This window comes from Lepidochelys kempii, chromosome 3 (genome assembly GCF_965140285.1).
Source record: "Lepidochelys kempii isolate rLepKem1 chromosome 3, rLepKem1.hap1, whole genome shotgun sequence".
NCBI classification, from domain to species: Eukaryota; Metazoa; Chordata; order Testudines; family Cheloniidae; genus Lepidochelys; species Lepidochelys kempii.
The window spans coordinates 210,293,751-210,308,783 of NC_136382.1; the positions used below are offsets into that span (position 1 = coordinate 210,293,751).

The 15,033-nt window shown below is 47.4% G+C and overlaps 1 protein-coding gene across 1 annotated transcript in view; it reads left to right on the forward strand.

Moving 5' to 3' along the window:
• The window catches only part of BUB1 (BUB1 mitotic checkpoint serine/threonine kinase), a 44,294-nt gene extending 39,558 nt beyond the window's left edge, over window positions 1-4,736 (forward strand). The window contains exons 20-24 of the mRNA XM_073336764.2: window positions 1,963-2,124; window positions 2,363-2,520; window positions 2,610-2,787; window positions 3,470-3,576; window positions 4,333-4,736. Coding sequence (XP_073192865.2) covers window positions 1,963-2,124; window positions 2,363-2,520; window positions 2,610-2,787; window positions 3,470-3,576; window positions 4,333-4,528 — 801 coding nt within the window. The 3' untranslated portion in view covers window positions 4,529-4,736. The remainder of the gene's footprint in view (window positions 1-1,962; window positions 2,125-2,362; window positions 2,521-2,609; window positions 2,788-3,469; window positions 3,577-4,332) is intronic.
• The last annotated feature ends 10,297 nt before the right edge of the window (window positions 4,737-15,033 follow it).

A 15,033-nucleotide genomic window follows, 5' to 3' on the forward strand; every position in this document is an offset into this window, starting at 1 on the left:
TCGGCAAGGTGGAAGTTGTGAATTGGCCTAAACAAACATTCTTCTTTGAGTAGCATCCCTGTGGGTGCTCCACTGTAGGTGCGTCTGCATCCCTGCGCTGCTAATCAGAGACCTTCCGTAGCAGTGTCCCTTCACCCCACACATGTGCTGCCACCCCTCATGCTCTGCCATGAGGCTATCCAGTGCTGTGCACACGAACCCTCCTCAGTTCCTTCCCAGTCACCCCTGGCTAGAGATGGAGCTTTAGCTGTCCATTCGTGGATTGTTAACTTCTTTAGAATTGTTAGTTTTTAGCTACCTTTTGGAGCTTCCCTTTAACAACAAGAAAGAAAGGGATAAAGAAATTACTTATTAAAAAAAAACCCCATCCCTTTATTTTAGAGTTTGTTCTTTTCTTCAGGCACCTGTCTGGGGATTCCCCATGACAGGGTATATCCTAAGTACACTTAATAGCAAGGGTATTCAGTTTTTTTCCCACCCAACTATTAAGAGATTTCTCAAAGGCATCACAAACCTCTTTCTCCAATCCAGACTTCCTACCCCACAGTGGGATCTCAATCTAGTGTGAAAAGGACCGACAAGACTGCCATTTGATCCCATGGCCACTTGTTCTTTAACTCACCTTTTCATGAAGACAGCGTTCCTGATCTCCATCACCTTGGCAAGAAGGATAAGGGAGATAGCGCCTCTGATGGAGCATTCTTCCCTGACACGGTCACACTCAGACCACATCTGAAATTTACCCCCAAAGTGATTTCCGCATTTCATGTGACCCAACTTATTTATCTTCCCACCTTTTATCCCAAACCCCATCAGGATAATAGGGAAGCCGTCTGCCATACTCTCAGCGTAAGAAGGGCCTTGGCCTTCTATTTGGACAGGACAAAAGTTTTTAGAAAATCTCTGAGACTCTTCCTCTCCATTGTGGATCGGTCTATAAAGGCATAGCAGTTTCAGCTCAAAGACTCATCAAATGGACCTCAAACTGTATCAAACTCTGTTGCCACATTCACAATTTAGCACCCCCATCCACAATCTGCACACACTCTATGAGATCGGTCTCCTTGTCCATCACCTTCTCCAAGGGTATCTCTATATCCAAAATCTGCAGAGTAGCTACCTGGGCATCTGCTGAACTTTTGCTGAACACTATGCCATACTAGAGGACTCTGCTCCAGACACCAAATTCAGCACCATGGTTCTATCATCCATAATAAATTTGATTCAAAAGCCGCAGCCTCCGGCAGGGGGTACTGCTCAGGAGTCACCTACAGTAGAGCATCCATAGGGACACTTACTCGAAGAATCAGAGGGGTAGCCGTGTTAGTCTGGATCTGTAAAAATGGCAGAGAGTCCTGTGGCACCTTCTAGACTAACAGACGTATTGTAGCATAAGCTTTCGTGCATCTGACGAAGTGGGTATTCACCCACAAAAGCTTATAGTCTGTTAGTCTATAAGGTGCCACAGGACTCTTTGCTGCTTTTACTCAAAGAAGAAGTTACTCACCTTGTGCAGTAACGATGGTTCTTTGAGATGTGTCCCTATGGGTGCTCCGTGACCAACTCTCTTCCCCTCTACTTTGGAGTTCTTATCAACTGTGTGGTAGAGAAGGAACTGGCTGGTTAGCCTTGTGACAGAGAACGGAGGGGTGTGGGGGAAGCAGCTTATTCTCAGGCCAAACAGATGCAGCTGCCAAAGTTCTCCAATCAGCAGTGCAGGGATTCAGACTCACTTACGGTTGAGCACCCATAGGGACACACATCTGGAAGAACCATCATTACTGCACAAGGTGAGTAACAACTTCTTCTAATGGTTCTAGAACTTATTATCTAGATAAGAAGAAAAATGCCCAAGCTCTTAGGTCACTGTAATTATATGGGAAGATTTTCCCATCTTCCTTCAATTTACTAGAGAAACCCATTGGATTATATCACTATTTAATATGGAGTGTTTGGTTACAGGTGCAGAAGCCTGCAAACCCTTGGGAGTTCTATATAGCATTTCAGCTGATGGAGAGGCTTAAACCAAGTGTGCGACATCTCTACATCCAGTTTTATTCTGCTCACTTCTTCCAAAACGGAAGTATATTAGTTGGTGAGCTATACAACTATGGAACTTTACTGGTAGGTGCACTAAGACTTGTGGACTGAAGAGGCATATTTGTAACCTTTTAGGAATTAAAATATATTACAATGCATAGTAATCCATTGTTCCTCTTCGCTTTACAAAAACACGTGTTGTAGGTTTATTTTCCAACACTCTGTTTTGGAAATACGGAGCTACAATGTATATTATGTAAAGCTATCTTTTGGTGTGGTTGACATTCTTTCTCTCTTCCCATCCCCATATCTTTGTTTATAGAATACTATAAATATTTACAAAAAGCTTCCTGAAAAAGTGATGCCTCAAGCACTAGTAATCTATTTTGCTGTAAAAATTCTATATATGGTGGAAGAGCTCCATAACTGTGGAATCATTCATGGTGACATTAAACCTGATAACTTCATACTTGGAGAAAGGCAAGTATTTCCCTTTAGTACCAAAACTACTACCCTTTTCTACTGTGGTTTTAATAATTATGTGGCAATCATTTACTCATTTGCTGCAGGCTTTTGGATAATGACACCTGTGACATAGACAGTCTCTCTCATGGTCTGACAGTCATTGACTTGGGTCAAAGTATAGACCTGAAACTCTTTCCTGAAGGAACTGTGTTTACAGGAAAGTGTGAGACATCTGGATTTCAGTGTATCGAAATGCTGACACAGAAACCATGGAACTACCAGGTATGAGATTACATAGATGTAATAACCTGAGCACTTGGCCCCAATCCACAAATCTATGATTTAGGAGCATAAGTTTTAGGCTCCCTGCAATCCACAAAACCCCTGTCACACCCTGTTGGTGCCTAAACTCACGCAGCTCTAAGTTTCTGCCTCTGAGCATGCGCACTTCCACCTCATTGAAGGCGTCGGGATGCCTTGTATGGGGAGCCTAGACTCTGAACACAGGCTTCGTGGATTGTAATGTTTATGTGGGATTTTGGGTTTTTCTGAGGTTTTTTCCCCCTCCTTCTCTAGGTGCCTAAACGTTAGGTGCCATGATGCTCAATGTTGCAATGCCTAAGTCCCTTTGTGGATCCGGGCCTCGGTGATTAAATTCTGGCCATCTGACATGAGTCCAGTGTTTAAACTTGATAGGCAGGATTCTGCTTGGACATAGCAAAACAGGTTTGCATTTCTATCTGCTGTAACTTCCACTGATAACTAAGATCACAACTGTTGTTATATAAAGGCCTGATCCTGCAACTTCTGCTCAGATGACTTGTCCAGCTGAAATCATAAGGTAGCAAGAAAGTATGTTCCCCGAAATACTTGAGCAGCATGAGTTTTCAGATCACCTTTTAAGTAATAGTGCTAAATTATTAATCTGGACTTCTTCACAATAGACCCATCTCTCTCTGTTTAGACTGATTACTTTGGAATTGCTGGAACAATATACTGCATGCTCTTTGGCACCTACATGAGGGTGAGAAATGAAGAAGGAATCTGGAAAACTGAGGGAGTCTTCAGAAGGTTGGTATCACTGCATCTTAAGGGGAGCTCCTCAGGAGAACTTTTTTATAAAATGCAGCTAAAACTACTCGTTTTAGATGGCTAGAGAGATTTATCTTCTGCACCCAGTTCTGGGGAAGCTGCTAACATAGAATTAGCTTTTTAACTGTCTTAGTTACCCCCTGATGATTTAAAACCCATGATTCCAGGCTGAAGTGTGGCAAGTTCATACACACACGTGCTGCTTGAGGAGGCATTGTACTTGATGCAGGAAGTCTTTCAGGCACAAACTGCCTTTTCAGCAGTGGGTGTGCCAGATTCCAAGAAGTTAAGGAAAATTTACAGCAAATAGACTTAACACACGATAGTACACTAGTCAGCAAGTTTGACTGGCTTCTTTGTAACATGTTGCTTAGTTAAATTGCATTATCTTGTCTAAGGAGTAAGGTCCACAAATGCCCCAGGTTGGAGGTTCCTGGGTGGATGAAAACATTGGCCTGTTTAAGAAGGCAATGCACTCTATGGGAGAGAGGGAGGCTAGAAGGAAATTCAACTATATAGTCAAGTACCATAACAGGACAGTTGTACTTGTTGCCACTGTATGACTAGAAAATACACTTGTTTTTTCCTCTTACAATGGGTTTCTCTAAGTGTAGGTAACTCACTTGTTTGCTGTAACTGGAATAAGTGTACCCAACAGGTCAACTGAAACTAAATATATTGAGAACAGTCTGGATATGCTGACTCTGTAATGAAGTGCTTGTTTTTCTCTTCTAGGATTCCTAATGCAGAATTGTGGAATGAGTTATTCTGCAGCCTCCTGAACATACCAGACTGCCATCACCTTCCATCTTTGGGAGCTTTACGCAAAAAGCTAAGAGACTTGTTCCAAAAGTCATATGCTAAGGAAATAAAGTTCCTCCGCAATAGGCTTGTGATATTGCTCATAGAAAACAAACGTTCACGAAAATAAGCCTTGAATTTAAAGACTTCTGTTTCTCTTAATCTGGAGCGAAGCTTTCTACATATACTTTTAAAATGTCATGTCTTTTCAAAATACACTTGGTTTGCTACTGATCTTTGAGTGAACTTTGTCCTTGACAACTTGAATATTTGCCTCTGCTGTCATGGAGAAACTAATCTACACAAGCTATATGACTTTTTAGGAAATTCTGACTTGAATTTTTAAAGTTACTTTGGTGGACTTCAATGTGGGAGACCAGCTAGAGGTCTCATGCAGCAGTAGCAAAATCTCCTTTGCTTTCAGAAATGATGATTTTTTTCTCTACCACAAGGTATTGTCCATAATAGTTACATCATGTTGGGTACATGATGCATAAAGATGAACTGATAAACAGGTGGAAGGTAGTGGCTGCTTTGAGACCAGTCATTGTGACCAGTTAGGTTCATTATGGGCAAATGGAGGAAAGGCCCAACCAGTTCATGGATTCCATGGCCAGAAGGGACCATTGAGGTCATCAAATGACCTCCATAACATAAGTCAGAGAACTACTTTGACCTGAAACAAAATGTTTCCTACTTGGAATCCCTTTTAGAGCATCTGACAAGGCTGTAATGTCCATTCAAATTGCTTAAAATGGGCTTTTTTTGTAAAGAAAGCAAATCTGACCTGAAAAAATGTGGAATGCAACATAAAAACTGGATTTAATATCATCTCTGACAATTGCAGGAATTTATCCAGAATAGATTAATGTCTATCCTCGTGTGAAGTTAGGGCTTCTGTTCAGACCACCAGAACTGATTAGAATTCTGGACCAGCTCTCTGCACAGGAATTGTAATTGTGTCTGTAAAGCTTAGTGAAGGTGTCAGGATTCTTTATCTGGTAGCTGCTGCTCAGAGGTAGAGACATTAGGTTGCCACTTTAGGAACAAAAAAAGAATTATACTTCCATCATGCTTGGAGATGTAATTAAATGCTATGTCCTTTTGTAGACAGGAATGTGTTTCCAAACCTAAGCTCACCAGAGACACAGTATCTCCAGCCATCAGAATACTTGATTACTGAAAGAAACGGTATGTGGAATAGTGACACTGCTGCTCCCTAATAGGCTGAATGCCAGTGAATAGAGGCTACACCGTAACTCAGAAGACTGGCAAGATTAGGCAGAACCTGCTTTACAATTAACTCGGAAAGAGTTACTATTTAATGTAGCTTTCCTCAGGAGCTTGAGACAATAGTGCATGCAACATGCTGATGGAGACCTTTTGTTTCCTTTTGTTTGCTCAGCCTAAGAGACCTGTAGGAACTGAAGCAGGTGTTGAGCTTTCTGATCTATGTCATACAGGGCTTGAAATAAGAAGAACGTGTTCTCTGCTACTGTAGCATAAAGCTGCTTTCCAGCTGGAATCTGTGCTGATCTTTATGCACTGCTGGAAGACTGAAACAGTGTCCAGGACACCATGTGCTGCATATTATCAATTCTGTGCTTCAGAATAGAACAGTGACCTCAAGGGAGGGCATTGCCCTGTCAGTGACTGGCTGGGCTAAGAGCACTTGATTCTTCAGCTAGCCATTCACCTACAGACAGTGACTGGCGTAGAAACAATCACTACTTTACCCCTGGACACTTTCTTGTCCAGAAGTTTTATGGAGAGTTCCTGTTACAGGTACTGTGACAGGGAAATGGATTTGTGACAGTTTGGGATGCCCATCCTGTTCATCAGACCACCCTTTCCCTGATATTAGTCTTATAGTGCCATCTGATACCCAGCTCCATCTCCCACATCACACAGAACCAAGAGAGGCAGAGTTCAGAAAGCCAGTTGCAGCTGTGGGTAGAAGTCTCCTGTTCCAGGGCTGACAGTACTACTGGGCTGAAGACAAATTGTAGCAAGCAGAAGGCTTCCTACACTTTTAGAGGGAAGTAGGATGGAGCTGATATGGCCTGGGGAGAGGAGAACGTAACTGACACAGGCTACTAATTGATAGCTTAGAATGTTATGGGAATTTTAGTCACATTTGTAACTATTATGCAGCAACATGACTCAAATTACACGCTTATTCTAGCAATCTTGCCTCGCCAAACTCACAGAAAGCCTGGAGGGGGGAAAAAAGTAAAGTCAGTCACTAGAATCTTAATTAGATATGTGAAAGGTAACCTATTTCACATCTAGCCCAACCTCTGCCAGCAAAGGGAGAAAAAGCTTTTATGGGCACCACCTTCCCTTTCAACACCGCAGACCTCCATTGCTTACTTTGTTCAAAACACTCGATTCTGTTGACAGAGAACAACTGACCTACAGTATTTTGCTAGCACTGCAGCAGGTCTAGTCTCAAATGCCTCCAGAAAGGAGGCTTTCGCTATTTTTGTGGGAGACTTTTCAAAGGATGTGCATTCCCTCCTCACCGCTATTTATCTTTTGCTCCTTCTGTTTGTCTTGTCTACTTGATTTCTGTTTTGTACCTTAAAGGCTGTAGCCCCTCCTCTATTTAGGAGCTTCTCTACCCACCTAATTTTCCATGGTATTGTGGAGTTTGCAAATTGAAACTTAATTAGTTGTAGTAAGAATTCCCTTGGAGTCTGTAATTAGAACATAGAATTTAGAAGAGAAATCATTGCTTCACTAAAGAGCAAATTACAAAGATTACCAATTTGCTAGCACACAAATGTAGCCTGTTGGCAGACGGCTTATACTGAGGTACCAAGGCATCACCCTCTGGTATGTAAAAACACACACAATGCTTTGTGGACTCTTGTATTGGATTTTTAAATCATTATGCTCCAGCATAAGATATTGATGCTTTCTTAGTACATTTTACAGCGTTTGTTGCCTGGAATACATTTCCAGTTTAAGAAGTGACACCTTTTGTCCTAGGTCTATAGAAAGGAGTTAGGGTAGTCATTTCTACCTTCATGGGGAGCAAGAATTTTTGGAAAGATTGTTCTACATTTTTGTTTCTGCAATAAATGAAAAAGTGACTGCAGTATGTAACTGGAATAAGTATCTAAAGCACCCACATGCACTTTGTGTTATATGTAAGAGTATCTTAATTATAAATGCAAAAATTGGCCTGGTCTTTTAAATAAACAGGAAGCTCAAAAAATCCAACTATAACAAAACATGCATGCCCAGAGACCTCAAATTTGAGACTTGAAAGAGAAGCGATAAGATCAAAAGCAATTAAAAATAGTCTGTGCTTATTTTGCAATATTGTCTATGTTCTGACATACTGCGGTCAGAATTTGTGTCATAGGAAAAGTCTGAAGAAGAGTTTAAGGAATACCTGCTTGTATAGTTACACTCTCTTGCAGAGACAGGTTCGCTGTCCCATCAGGAGTAGCAGTAATTTCTTCCGCAACCTCTGGATTTATTGTTTTCACATCAGTCTCAATCTACAAAGGCAAAGACAGAATGGATATAGTCTTCTAACGAAAGACAATTTACAGCTGAACACTAGTATTACCAAATCTGAGCCATCCACTTGGTTTGATGTGGAAAGTTAGAGATGCGTTCACTAGCCATGTAGTATTCTAAATTGCACTTGAACAATCTAATCTGACTATGAAAGAAATCTGCTAGTTAGGCCATCTACCAGTGCCTGCCAAATGCTGCACAGTTCAGGGGGAGCTATGTGGCATGTCTGAAGCCACAAGCAACGCACATTTGGCACTATTTTAATCACTAGTGGCTAATCTTTGTAAATCTGTTACTCCATGATTTCTGTGCCAGGAGAGTTGAGCATACAGGGCAGCTGTGCTTTCTGAAATAAGAACTTCAGTAAAGCGGTATTTACACTGAGGTAAATGAAGCATTATTCAGCATTTAATCCAAGACAATTTAATTCATCTGCATTTTTCTGTATTTACCACTTGTTATTTGCAAGTGTGGGGGAACTTAAGTGTGAGGCAGAATCACTTATGATTCTGTCTCCATCTACCGCCAACCTCCTGCTTGACCCTACACTGAATTCATAAGCCTGTATTTATAACATTCTGCAGTTCTGGGAAAGTAGGATGGCACAGCTGTCCTCATGGCATGCTGGAGCAAGGAGGGGATGAGCTGGGAGGGGAAAAAAACTTGGGCACAACAAACAGAATCCCCTCTCTCTTATTCTGACTGGAAAGGATAATCTTGTGAACACTGAGTTTGAGAGGGTTTGTATGCAAAATAGTTGTCTAATGTATCATTCATTGTCCACTGAAATGCAGCTAAACAGCATCTATTCTGCACCAGAAAGCTAAGTTTATATATTAAATATTAACCTTTATAGACTTTAGTAGGTAAAGAATGGCAATACACAGGAAAAAAGTCTCTAAAATGAGTGAAAATACTATACTAGAGCTGTACTTAAACAAAATTAAAGCATTCACCAATTTTCTGTTCAGATTAGATTTCCCCCCAGGAGCCCTACTAAAAATCAATGGTATTTACATGAGTAAGGAAGTTTGGAAGTTTCTGAAAAGCCAATATGCTAAAGTGCCACAGACACTTTAAAACTGGGTGATAGGACCGTTCTTAAGATATTTTCTTGAGTCCAGCCTAATTCTTAAAAAGTGCCATAGAACTTGCTGAGAAACTCAGTGTTTTCTCACTTCCTAAATAAGATTTTAAACGCCAGTCTCTCAGACTTCCACAGGCGGTGATATTAATGATTTCTTCCCATCTCATGCAGACCCAGAGATTATGATAACTGCTCTGCAATTTGGAGGTTCTTCTTCGAGTGATTTGCTCATGTGTATTCCACAATAGGTGTGCGTGCTTGCCAGGTGCACCAGTGCCGGAAGTTTTTCCCCTAGCCATACCCATGGGTGGGAGCACTCTCCGCGATCCCTGGAATGGCTCCTGCTTGGCGCGGTATAAGGGAAGCTGCATGCTCCCCCCACCCTCAGTTCCTTCTTGCCGCTAGTGAAGATGCGAAGACTGGAACTGCTCTGATCCAGCTTTGTTGTAGCTCGTCCCCAGAATTGTTTGTTCGTTCAGTGTTAGTACCTGTAGTTAGTTAGCTGTTTAATTAGTGAGCCCGGGCCGGGGCATGCCCCGCACCCCGGGGTTTAAGTCATGCAACTCTTATAGGCGTTCTATGCCAAGAAGTGACCCGCATGCGCTGTTTGGGAGAAACCCATATCAATGAAAGGTGCAAGATTTGCAAGTTGTTTAAGCCTTGTACCAAAAGAGAAAGGGACATTAGGCTCCGGGCCATCCTGAGAGGGTTGGTGCTGACCCCGACTCCAGCACACCGCTCCGAACCGGCACCGTGGCATCAGTACGCAGCAACCCTCCGGTGCCATTGACCAGTTGGCACCACTCCCCGTCTGCGCGGCATGCCAAGAGGGCCAGAAAGACTCCCTCTTCACAGCGGCACCGAGGGAAGTCTGGGACAGAAGCTAGGCCCATGTGGGGCAGTCCTCAATCCCCACCGGGCCCCAGGCCTCCAATTCACGTTGAGAGGAGTAGCCCAGCCCCTTCAGAACAGGCCTCACCGGATGTCTGTATGCCATCCACGTCTGAAGCCCTCCAGGCAGCCCGGGATGTTATGTCTATGCCGGTGCCCGGAGCACAGCCAATGTCAGTCCCATGCTCCAGAGGCAAGCTGCCGCTGGGATCTCCGCAGTCGCCTCTGGCCCGAGGGAATTTTCCCAACACCATTCACCGCCCAGCAATCGCTCAGGACAGAGTCCATGTGGATCGCCCTTGACACCGACCAGACTGTCTGCCTGGGTTCCATCCAGCCGGGACTCTTGGTGCCGCTCATCCTCAAGGAGTGAATATCGACGGGACCGCGGCGGGTGTCACCAACAGTCCTCGTCTCAGAGAGGGTACCGCAGTCGGTCACAGCACAGTTGTCAATGCCGTTCCCACTCGGATTCCCGCTCCAAGTCTCCGCCAAGACACCGCAGCCCTGGGCGTCAATCGCCACGTCTCGCCGTTGCGGGTCTGCCCGTCGAGGCCGTTCGCGGAGCAGCTGTTACTGTCGGTACCAGTCCTCCACGTCGAGATCACGATCCCGGCACCGCTGTTCCTTCCGGTCCAATGACAGCAGCAGATGTTACGCCAGCCCGGTCTCCAGTCGTAGTCGTCCCTCAGTGGGCCAGGTCATGCTACCCGAACACCCAGCCCCACCGGTGCCACAGCAGGTGCAGTGGCACAGAGCGTCATGGCCAGCCCAATGGTACCTGTGGGCACCGTGGCCTCCGGTGGGAACCCGCTCGGTGGCCGGAGCTTCGGAAGCACCGTTGGCCTCCCACTCCAGACCCCCAAGAAAGGAGTCGGTGGGATGTACGTCCTCGGCACCGTGCCCGGAGTCTGACCAGGTGGTGGACCCTCCGGTGCCGGATGACACCCAGAGCACCGCACCGGCCTCGTCCCACCCGGAGGAGACGATTGTGGCTCCGCCCCCCTCTGCCCCACAGAAGGACTTCAGGGCCTACCAAAAACTCTTAAAGGGGGTGGTAGCAAGCCTCCACCTCCAAGCAGAGGAGATGGAGGAGCCCTCAGACTCCCTGTTTAATGTGTTGTCCCCGTCGGCACCGGGTATGGTGGCCTTGCCTCTCCATGAAGGGGTGGCTAAAATTTCAAATGCCCTGTAGAACTACTGGCTTCGTTGTCCCCCATCTCTTAAAAGGTGGAATGCAAGTACTTTATACCCACTAAAGGGCATAAGCACTTGTATACCCACCTGGCGCCCAACTCTCTAGTGGTAGAGTCGGTCAACCACAAGGAACAGCAGGGTCAGCCTGCCCCGACCCCAAAGAACAAAGATTCTTGGAGACTGGACTCTTTCGGAAGGAAAATTTATTCGTCTTTGAGCTCCCAGTTACGAGAGGCAAACCATCAGGCTCTCCTGGGCTGGTATGAATTCAATCTGTGGGGCTCCCTGCCCAAGTTGGAGCACTCCCTCCAGGAGTGCAATAGGAAGGAGTTCAAAGCGCTAGTGGAGGAAGGGGCAGCGGCCGCTAGGGCATCCCTGCAGGCAGTCTCGGATGCTGCGGACACAGCCACACGATCAATGGCCTCCACAGTGTCCATGAGATGGGCGTCATGGCTCCTGCTCTCTTGGCTGTCCAGTGAGGTAAAGTCTTCCATGCAGGATCTCCCATTTGATGGGACAGCTCTGTTTGCGGAGGAAACAGATACAAGACTGCATGGCATGAAAGACTCCCGCATGACCCTCCAGACTCTGGGCCTCTATGTCCCGTCTCCAACAAAACCTAAATTCAAGCTGCAGCAAACTCCCACCCAGGCTGCCCTCCCGAAGTATGAGGCTGCCTATAAAAAGCAGCGGGACTATAAGAGACGCCCTCAGAGGCAGTCTCAGCCTGCCCCCCAGCCTGCGTCCTCCAAGGCAAGCAGGTGGGGAAAAGGCGTTTTTGATGGGATGCTTGGGGGCATCCCGCCAGTCCTCACCAGGGATCCAATAAAGTTACCCTTCTCCAACCAGTTGTGTGCTTTCCTCCTGGAATGGTCGTGGCTAACCTCGGACCGATGGGTCCTCAACACCATCTCCCGGCGTTACACTCTCCAGTTTTCTTCCTCCCCGCCCAACCACCCTCCAACCCCGTCCCTACTGGGGGACCCCTTGCACCAGGCTCTGATCGAGCAGGAGGTGGGACAGCTCCTAGGACTAGTAGCGGTAGAAGCGGTGCCTGAGGAGTTCATGGGCAAGGAGTATTACTCTTGTTGTTTCCTTATCCCAAAGGTGGGCTCAGGCCCATCCTCGACCTGCGAAGTCTGAACCAGTACATTGCGGAACTTGAGTTTCACCTGGTCTCTCTGGCCTCCATTATCCCCTCCCTGGATCCCGGGGACTGGTACTCTGTCCTCGATCTACAGGACAGGTACTTCCACATCCGCATATTCGAGGGGCGCAGGCACTTCCTCCGTTTTGTGGTGGGACAGAATCATTACCAATTCACGGTCCTCCCGTTTGGTCTGTCCACAGCCCCCAGGGTGTTAACACAATGCATGTCGGTGGTAGCAGCCTAATGCAGATGGCAGGGGGTCCAGATATTTCCCTATCTGGACAATTGGCTTGTCAAGGGCACCTCCCGGTCACAGGTGAGGGATCACGTGGCACTCCTCCTGTCCATGTGCACCGCCTTGGGCCTGTTGGTAAACAACACCAAGTCCACGTTAGTCCCGGTTCAATGCATAGAGTTTATTGGGGCGCTCCTGGATGCAGTGTCAGCCAGCACCTCTCTCCCGCCAGACAGATTCAAGACCCTGAAAGGTCTCATTGACTCGGTCACAAGGTTCCTGGTGTCAACAGCCAGGGTTTGCCTACAACTCTTGGGTCACATGTCGATGTGCACGTATGTGGTCCATCAAGCCAGACTCAGGATGGGGCCCCTCCAGCTTTGGTTGGCCTTGAAGTTCTCCCAGGCCATGGACAGGATGGACATGGTCCTCACTGGGCTAGACTCTGTGATCACCTCCCTACAGTGGTGGTCTGCCCCAAACAACATGCTCCAAGGGGTCCTGTTCAGGGACAGGACCCCATAATTGAAGCTGCTGTCTGATGCGTTAGACCTGGCTTTGGGGGCCCATGTGGGGAACTTTCAGACCCAACGCCTGTTGTCGGCTCAAGACCTGACCCTACATATAAACATCAAGGAGCTCAGGGTGGTGCGGCTGGCGTGCATGGCCTTCCACATGCACCTGGAGGGCAAGATAGTCAGGGTCCTCACAGACAACACGGCCTCTATGTTCTATAGCAACAGGCAAGGTGGGGCCCGATCCTCTGCCATGAAGCCCTCAGGTGGCTCTATTCATGACTCGGCAGAACCGGCAATGCCCCCGGTTCTGCTCCGGGGGGGCTTGGGGAGGGGCACTATCTCCGATGCCTTTCTCCTGTCCTGGTCAGGCTGACTTCTCTGTGCCTTTCCCCCATTCCCTCTAATCAGCAGGGTCCTGGAGAAGATAAAGACAGACAAGGCCCAGGTCCTCCTGATTGCCCCAGCGTTGCCCAGGCAGCATTGGTATGGGACCCTCACGGGTCTGGCAGTAGCTCCGCAGTGGCCATTGCCATTCCACCCGGACCTGTTCTCTCAGGACCAGGGCCGCCTTCTCCCTCCCAGCCTAGAGGCACTTCACCTCATGGCGTGGCTGCTCAGTGGTTAGGCAGAGAGGAAAGGACGTGCTCAGAACAGGTTCAGCGTGTCCTCAAAAGTAGATGGCCCTCCACTTGCCAAGCTTATTTGGCGAAGTGGTCCCGTTTCTTTAAGTGGGCGGCGGACCAGGGTGTCTCCCCTGTGGCCATCCCAATCCAACTTATCCTTGATTACCTCCTCCATCTGAGGGCCCAGGGCCTGGCACCCTTATCAGTCAAGGTGCACCTGGCAGCCATATCAGCCTTCCATTCACCAGTGCAAGGGCACACGTATTTTCCCATGCTATGACTGGCCGGTTCCTTAAGGGTTTAGACCGTCTTTTTCTGTATTTTAGACCTCCGGTCCCGCATTGGGACCTAAACCTGGTGTTGGCTCATCTCATGGGGGCCCCCGTTTGAACCACTGGCCACATGATCCTGGTCTCACCTCTCGTGGAAGGTGGCCTTCCTGGTTGCAATCACGTTGGCCAGGCGAGTCTCGGAACTCAGGGTCCTGACCTCCGAGCAGCTGTACACGGTCTTTCATAAGGACATGATCCAGCTCCGCCCACACCCCACCTTCCTCCCGAAGGTGGTCTCCACCTACCACATGGGTCAGAACATTTTTCTACTGGTCCTCTGCCCCAAGCCTCAGGTGTCCAGTGAGGAGCGCCATCTCCACACGCTCAATGTGCGGCGGGCTCTGGCTTTCTACCTCGAGCAGACCAAGCCGTTCAGAAAGTCCTCGCAACTGTTTGTCGCCTTGGCTGAGCGCATGAGGGTCCAGCCAATTTCCACTCAGCGGCTTTCCAATTGGATCACTTTGTGCATCCGCCCCTGTTATGAGCTGGCGGGTGTCCCCCTGCCACTCATTGTGAGAGCACGCTCGACTTGGGCACAGGCCTTGTTGGCTGCCTTCGTGGCCCACGTCCCCATCCAGGACATTTGCAGGGCCTCCATGTGGTCTTCGGTTCACACGTTCATCTCGCACTATGCGATTGTTTCCCAAACCAGGGATGACGCCGGGTTCGGCAGGGCTGTCCTCTGTCCTGGGAACTTGTGAACCACCTCCAGCAGATATAGCTTGGAATCACCTATTGTGGAATACACATGATCAGTCAGTGAAGAAGAAAAGATAATTACCTTTTCTGTAACTGGTGTTATTCGAGATGTGTTCCTCATGTCTATTCCACAACCAGCCCTTCTTCCCCTCTGTCGGAGTTGTCTGGCAAGAAGGAATTAAGGGTGGGGGGAGCGTGCAGCTCCCCTTATACCGCACCAGGCAGGTGCCACTCCAGAGGTCGCGGGGGGTGCTCCCCCACACAGGTTCTGCTAGGGGAAAAACTTCCGGCACCGGTGCACTTGGCAAGCACGCACATCTATTGTGGAATAGACATGAGCAACACATCTCAAAGAGCACCAGTTACGGA